The 8,407-nt window shown below is 35.6% G+C and overlaps 1 protein-coding gene across 1 annotated transcript in view; it reads right to left on the bottom strand.

Annotated features, from left to right (window-relative positions):
- Positions 1–8,407, bottom strand: part of TRPM6 (transient receptor potential cation channel subfamily M member 6) — a 115,912-nt gene that overhangs the window by 56,842 nt on the left and 50,663 nt on the right. Inside the window, exons 17-19 of the mRNA XM_007450994.1 lie at positions 7,338–7,566; positions 3,058–3,210; positions 1,688–1,834 (exon numbers count right to left, since the gene is read on the bottom strand). Coding sequence (XP_007451056.1) covers positions 1,688–1,834; positions 3,058–3,210; positions 7,338–7,566 — 529 coding nt within the window. The remainder of the gene's footprint in view (positions 1–1,687; positions 1,835–3,057; positions 3,211–7,337; positions 7,567–8,407) is intronic.

The following is an 8,407-nucleotide window of genomic DNA, read 5'->3' as shown; positions in this document are numbered from 1 at the left end:
CAAAAAAAAAAAAAAAAAAAAAAAATCCCAGATCAACAGAGAGAAAAGTCCCTATGTGTGTGTTCCTTCTCACAAGAATCATATTATTTTAACCTGGATCCCTATTTCTCGTATCTTTTTGAGCTCTACCTAAGTTTAATAAGTCTTCTTCTAAGCTTAGTTCTACAAAGAGAATGGCTGAAATCACTTCTGACTATACCATTTGATATTATATACAATAGGTGATATTTCAGGCAGGCATAATGGGTATTAGCATTGCCTATGATTTAAGAAGCTTCGTAGAGAAGCATATAAAAAAGTTAAAGTAAATTCTATTAATTCTATACTTCTCTAGGTCTATGTTTCAAGGGTTAATATATTTGATGACCTCTTAGGAACATAATTTAAATAAATTTATATGATTAAGCAGTCGTGTTTTACATTGTTTTCATTGTTTTCATGGTGGCCAGGCACTAAATCACTGTAGATATTGGTGGTATTGCTTCTGACTCTTCTTTTTTTTCCTTCCAATTCTTAAAAAGATATCCAAAAATGTTTACATTTCTTTTTCATCATAGCATTTATAACAAGACACTGCTTCAATAAAGCACACGTACCATAACCTAGCAATGTAATAGCCATGACTAAAAATGCCCATGCTCACTGCTAACACCATCCTTAGCTATTTTTGTAGTTGTTGTTCCACTTGCTTAGCTTTATTACTGTCTCTAAGAGTTCATAAGCTAGAAATGTCTAAGGAAAGAAATAGCTGAATACTCTTTACCCAATGATGTGACTATGGTTAAATTCTCTTGAAGCTACTATCAGAGTCTCTAGGATTTTCTGTATTCACAAAATACAGAAAATACAGTATTTCCATATTCACAAAAATGGTGAAATCTCATCATCTGAATGAAGATTTTATTTTTGAAAACAGATAAAAGTTATTCAGAGCTATGTACTTATTGAATAAGTATATGAAATAGGTGTGTGGTTGGGCAAGTAAATATTTTGAAATATAATATTTACACAAATATCCTTTTATAATCACTTCAAAATGTTTTAGAAATATACAATCTTGAGCAATTTAACTAACTATAGGTTAGCATTAGAAAAATAAATGCTGTTAAATAAATGTGAAAAGCACTCAATACATTTAGTGTACAGTTGTTTTCTCTGTATCTCTGCCATCCATGATAGATTTAGTATTTGTTTACACAATTCAACTTCTAAAATTTTTCTTGTCCTCTACATATTTAGAAGCATTTGCAACTGAAGACAAAAACAAACACTTGAATTATTTGGTCTATATTACACATTATTCCTACAAAGAAAAAATCAATTCAACTGCTGATTTTTTGCCCAAGATGGGAAAAGAATCCACTCCCATCACTTAATTCTACAACCATATTGCTCATTCTATTGTTCCGCACAGTTTCAGATTCTGAGTCCCAGCTGTGTTAACTGGAAGCACTCAGAAAAAGAAGAATGCTTGAGCCTTCACTCCCAAAGTAGGAGATCTGCTCTCACCTTTTCCCACCTCCCTCCAATCTTCTTCCCCACCTCCTTTGTCATTCCTCCCTTTTTTTTTAAGTGCGCTTTTTACATTTTTATTACAAGTTGGTAAATCAGGCAATATCATTAGCAACATTATCGTTAGCAATTAACCATCCTGAATACTATATGTAATTTTTGAAATGAGACCAACCGTATAAAACCAAAACTTGACAATGGGAGCACTGTAGAACTCATAGACTTTCCTGGTCCATGGGAGGCTTTGGGGCCCACTCTTCAAATCAAAGTGCTGATTTTCATCTGGTTTCTCATCAGGGCCACTTTCCAAATCATAGTCTTTCTGTAAAATGAGCAAACAATCATTTATTGTCAGAGGCGTAACTAAAATACTGACATTTACAAGTATCTAAAATATTATATATTTCATAAATACATAAATATAATAAAAATATTAGAAATTAACTGGGCACCCACCTGACAAATTACAATCTTAGTCTTGAACAGAAGGAAAACTACATGTATTGTATCAATCTTTGACAGGGTAAGGAGAACAGCGTATTTCTGAAAAGCAAGCTGAGTCTCCCATAGGAAAACCTAGTCAAACTGAGTAGTTCCAAGCATTTAAAAATGGTCCCTCTTCCTGTTCTTTTTAATCTCCTTTATCAGTAATTTTGGAACCTAAGGATATTAATAAAATCCTTGTGAAATCTATAACAGAGAATAGAATTATTTCCATAATACAGGAGGACAAAATGGACACATAATGCTGAAACATCTTTCCCAAATTATAGGGAAGTCAGGCACAGTGTTAGTTTGAGGATTCTGGCTTTGATAGCTTCTCCACTCATTTATAACAGAGGTTTTACCTGAAGCTCATGGACTCTCTTGAGCTTCTGGAGTTCCTTGAACCTTCTGCAATTATATGCAAGTATTTGTGTTGTGCATGCATTTTTCTAGGGAAAGCATCTTCCATCAGTTTCTCAAAAGTTATGGGCCAGCCTAAAGGGGTTAACAGTTGTAGGTGGTGAGAAATGAGTATGTGTGACAAGGAAGTGGTTGCATAAATATGACTACAGAGGTGTCTACATAGAAGAGCTGTTAGAAAGAGAGAAAAAAGAAAGGAAAAGAAAGGGAAAAAAATAAAAGCACTTGCACCCTGGTTGCTTTCGAGAAGAGGGAACTTAGGGATTATGAAAGAGAAGAAAAAGAGATATCACCCTACTTCATAGATTTCTATGTGGTTTTAATCTTTTAACAGGAAATGTGGGCTCCCCTGGTGGCACAGTGGTTTAGAACCCGCCTGCAAATGCAGGGGACATGGAAAATGAAAAGTTAAGCAGCTTTCAAGACATACATAATAAAGTCTTTGATTTTGGCAGAAATAGGATATTTTGCTTAATAACATATGGGGGTTAATTAGAACTATCATACTGCTATACCTGACCTTACTATAATATGATTAAGATTGTTAAATAATTTGTTAAATAAATAAGCTTTGTGTCTGTGTATGTTTGCGTGCAGTCAATGCCATGAAAACCTAGTTCATTATGATATTGCACTAACCAGACAAGCACTTTCTTTGGGAGCGCTGGCATTCTGGTCACCATTATACCACGTAAACTGGGAGTCCTGGGACTGGGGAACATGTGACATCTCTGCTTTGCTTTTAAATTCCAATGTCAAAATGGTGGGTGGGAAAAGAATACTGATGATGATCTTTAAAAGAAAAGAAAACAAAGTTAAGTAGTGGGGGTTATACAAGGCACAAGTATGATCCAAATAAAGTTAAGATTTGGGTGTATATAAAATGTCAGCTCCATCCCCAATTCAGTGGATATCCTGATTGTATACATACTTTCCGACGCAAGAATTCCAATTCTAGAAGTGTCTCCCTCAGAAATACTCATGAATCCAAGCATGTGTAGATAGGGATGTTCTTTGCATGGCTATTTGTAATAGCAAAAAATTAGTGTCAACCTGAATGTCCATCTATAGAGGGAGAGCTGATGTGGGACAACCTAACAGTGGAATACAGTCAGCCCTTCATATCCGTGGGTTTCGCATCCACAGACGCAACCAAGTGTGGATTAAAAAAAAAAAAAAAATTCCAGACAGCTCCAAAAAGCAAACTTGAATTTCCCATACATTGGCACCTATTTACATAGCATTTATATTGTATTAGATAGTATAAGTAATCTAGACGCAAAAGTTATATGTAAATACTACACCATTTTATATAAGGCATTTGAGCATCCACGGATTTTGGTATCCTGAGGGGTCCTGGAACCAATCCCTTGTGGATATTCAGAGACAACTGTACTATGCAATCATTGAAAAGACAAAAGCAATTCTGAATATAAGGAAAGTTATATTGTTAAGTCTAAAAAGAGCAAGTTATAAAATAATATGCACAGTGTAATCCCATTTTAAAAAATTTAAAAATACAATGCATATACATATATGCATTTGAAAGTTTAAAATACATATACCACACTGTTATATGTTATAATACCCAGAGGCACGGCAGTGAGAAGTATTCTTTTTCAATGAGCATATTGCTTGAATAATTCTTTAAAGCCACTAAGTAGTTACTATCATATAAAACACATGAAAATTTATTCATATTATAAAATCAAGAATATAAAAACATACCAAGTCACCTTCTGTTAGATGAATCTCCCATCACACATATATTTTCTCTGCCAGTAAAACCCAACAAAGATAGAAATCTAGACATCCATGATTTTTTCATTCTATTGCTAACATTCATGAATTTATTTATAGTCTATTCGAAAGAATTTTTATGTTCAACCTGTATTGGCCTTTCAGGGTAAAGAGTTTAGAAGATTTACTACTAAATATTGTGACAATCATCTTGGTGAACATTATCTCTTTCGAGCTAAAATTAGGCCTAGTATTCTGGGATTCAGTGAATAAAGGTAAGATTAACCCAGACTATATACCACTCATGATTAAAGAAACTAAAGTCATGTCCTTGTCGACTTCATTTTTTTTATGCTGAAATGACCTTTTGTTGGTTTTTTTTGTTTTTTTATAACATCTTTATTGGAGTATAATTGCTTTACAGTGGTGTGTTAGTTTCTGCTTTATAACAAAGTGAATCAGTTATACATATACATATCTCTTCCCTCTTGCGTCTCCCTCCCTCCCATCCTCCCTATCCCACCCCTCTAGGTGGTCACTAAGCACCAAGCTGATCTCCCTGTGCTATGCGGCTGCTTCCCACTAGCTATCTATTTTACGTTTGGTAGTGTATATATGTCCATGCCACGCTCTCACTTTGTCACAGCTTACCCTTCCCCCTCCCCATATCCTCAAGTCCATTCTCTAGTAGGTCTGTGTCTTTATTCCCGTCTTATCCCTAGGTTCTTCATGACCGTTTTTTATTTTTTTCTTAGATTCTATATATATGTGTTAGCACACAGTATTTGTTTTTCTCTTTCTGACTTATTTCACTCTGTATAACAGACTCAAGGTCCATCCACCTCACTACAAATAACTCAATTTAGTTTCTTTTTATGGCTGAGTAATATTCCATTGTATATATGTGCCACATCTTCTTTATCCATTCATCCAGTGATGGACACTTAGGTTGCTTCCATCTCCTGACTATTGTAAATAGAGCTGCAATGAACATTTTGGTACATGACTCTTTTTGAATTATGGTTTTCTCAGGGTATATGCCCAGTAGTGGGATTGCTGGGTCATATGGTAGTTCTATTTGTAGTTTTTTAAGGAATCTCCATACTGTTCTCCATAGTGGCTGTATCAATTTACATTCCCACCAGCAGTGCAAGAGTGTTCCCTTTTCTCCACACCCTCTCCAGCATTTATTATTTCTAGATTTTTTGATGATGGCCATTCTGACTAGTGTGAGATGATAGCTCATTGCAGTTTTGATTTGCATTTCTCTAATGATTAATGATGTTGAGCATTCTTTCATGTGTTTGTTGGCAATCTGTATATCTTCTTTGGAGAAATGTCTATTTGTTGTTTTGTTTTAAAGCTTGATTTCCTGTGAAGGTTCTCTGGACTTTTTCCAGTCTGATAGGATTGGTTTGTTGGTGTGTTTGTTTTCTTTTCGGATGTAGAACCCAAAATACATGCAATCTTCCAGGTCTGGAAACACCACAGTTAGCAGGCACAATGACAATATTACACTAATTAATTCCTAACCCACTTCCTGAAAAGGCTCCACATTCTTTTGCCCTTGACCATTGCAGAACAATTGGCTTGTGAAACAGTATTCAATGAAATCAATATTCCATTTCCAAGGAATAGGTCAGAGTCTATTCTACAGAAGCACTTAAATGAGTTTTCCCTTCCACATAAAACTCTACAAGGTCTTCCTCCAGTCTTCATCCACATGGAATTAGTCTGACCAGGACATTTTACATTTGCAAAAGTGTTCCCAAAACTCACAAGCCAAGCACTGAGGAATTAGGATCCAGGCATGGAGAGCAATATAGTCTACTGCAACTCAAAGATTTTAAGTAGCTAATCAGTCTTCTTTGTCAACTCACTATGTTTTGGGGCAAAAACATTTAGCCTTGCTTCAATTAAGTTTCTTTGTTGATATAAAAATAAAGTATACGAGGAGCACAAAGTTATTAAGTTCTCAGTAACAAGGATTTCTATTCAACTAAAGTATGTACAGGACAGAGCCATGGAGAAAATTATTTCTCAAAATCCCAGCTATCTCTACCCCCATCTCACTCTCTGAACATTTAAAAAGAGTTATTGCCAGCACTTGTGTAGCTAGAGCTGGACCCATTTACATCTCTGCTTCATCATTTCCAAGGCTGAAATCGAAACAGATCAAAGGAGAACTTCTAGAAACAATTGTTGTTTCTCCAATATTTTGTTAAAGAGGAATCTATGTGAAATCATTTCTGGTTGACATTCCTCTTGTTTCCACAATCTCATTAGTGGAATTAAAATGTACAAGCTCTTTTATATATTTTATGTCATATCTTTTATTTGTTTGTGTTTTCTATAGTTTGCCCACCAAAAAAATGTTTTTAAAAACAGTCATTCTATTTGGGACACATCATACTTTTAAGAGCTCTAAGGAGAATAAAATTAAAATATAAATTATAACCTTGTGTAGCTCTTAATGATCATGCTTCATCCCCATTTTTCCTGTTTCATAAGCTATGTACTTCTTAAGCATGACCATAATCTAGAGCTTTTTAGGCTTAGGTTTGATGTCAAAAATTAAATGCCTTTAATAATTAACTAAATTACTCTTGATAATTCAAGATGAAAGATGAGGCTAAACCATAATGGAATAGAAAAATCTGGAGATAGTTAGTGGTGTGAACAAATGTGTTTGAGGGCAGCTTTATAAAATAGCCATTTATTTCCTGAAACATCACATTAGATGAACACAACAACAGAAATTGCTAATTTTATTTAGTTTATCATGAGTTAGTATTTTTAAGCTGAGAAAATATTCACTAAGAAGTCTCATTTACTTCTGTTATAATTATCAGAGGCAATGGTGTTTGCTAATAACGAAATCTTGTTTATGTTTGTACATTCTTTTAACTTCTTCTAACCAGCTTCTCATGAGTATGCCTTTGTGATGGACGGAGCTGGCACAATTATGCCCATTTTTTAAAAGAAACTGTGGTGGTGGGAGATAAAGTAATTGTCAGAGGTTCCACTGTGAAGATCTCAGCTCATCTGTGAGAATCAAAGACATTAACTGGTTTTCCTAAAGGTAATCTTCTGGAGCAAGGGAAAAATGAACTCAAGAGTATAGACCTCAACAGTATAGACTAAACTAATGTTAAATTCTATAAAGCAAGTAAATATACCTTTAACCAAGAGTTTTTCCTCATTTTCAGACGCCCCATCCACATATCTGTCAGTAGCATTTGGGTACAAGTGTGTGAAACAAAGGGCCTCAACCCTCCAGAAACAGCCAGTTTTAAACAGGTAGAATTGCTCCAGTTCTTGAGTTCATAGGTCAACAGTTTCATGGCCATTCTTTCATTCTGTTTGAATGCCTTCTCCAACACATCCAGGGCAAGCCGGCCAAACTGTCTGCAATGACACAGTGGTGAGTGGCCAAAATAAATGCAGGTGAGAGCCCCAGAAACATAAAAAAAGATTAGATATAAGACTCAGAAAAGACCAAGACAAAAGAGGGAACAGTAAAATGCAGAAGCTGTTTAAAAGGGATTGCTGCTCAGGAAATGGATTGTTCTCCCTTTCTTAAAAGAACAGAACTAGAGGGTTTCCACCAGGAGTGCCTGAGCTATCCATGGGGAGAAGCGAATCCACACCACAAAGCAAGCTGTGTATGGCTTGATGTGGGGCTCCCTGACAGTACCTAATAAAGAATTTTTTGACAGAAAAGATTGTTCAAAAACTGTACTAGCATTTAAGGAAAAACTGTGGAAACTCCCCCTGCCACTCCTTTTTTTTTTTAAAAGATTTTAGGGACTTCCCTGGTGGCACATTGGTTAAGAATCTGCCTGCCAATGCAGGCTCAAACAGGTTTGAGCCCTGGATCAGGAAGATCCCACATGCCGCAGAGCAACTAAGCCCGTGCACCACAACTACTGAGCCTGCCTGACAACTACTGAAGCCTGCGCACCTAGAGCCCACACACCACAACCAAGAGTAGCCCCCGCTCACTGGCAACTAGAGAAAGCCCGCGCGCAGCAACAAACACCCAACACAGCCAATAAATATATAAATAAATAAATTTAAAGATTTTACAAAATACACAGATGACTTAAGTAAGAAACTAGACCTGGAGACATGCCCAGGTAATCTTCTTGGAGGTTGTTTTCTCTAAAAAGTAGACACTGTCATTCTCTGGAATTTTTTAAATCAAAATGATAAATTAGTTTCTATTAACTCTAGCTTGCTTTCTTTC

Source organism: Lipotes vexillifer, unplaced genomic scaffold (assembly GCF_000442215.2).
Source record: "Lipotes vexillifer unplaced genomic scaffold, Lipotes_vexillifer_v1.1 scaffold204, whole genome shotgun sequence".
Taxonomy (NCBI): domain Eukaryota; kingdom Metazoa; phylum Chordata; class Mammalia; order Artiodactyla; family Lipotidae; genus Lipotes; species Lipotes vexillifer.
This window is presented reverse-complemented; position numbering and strand designations above follow the sequence as displayed.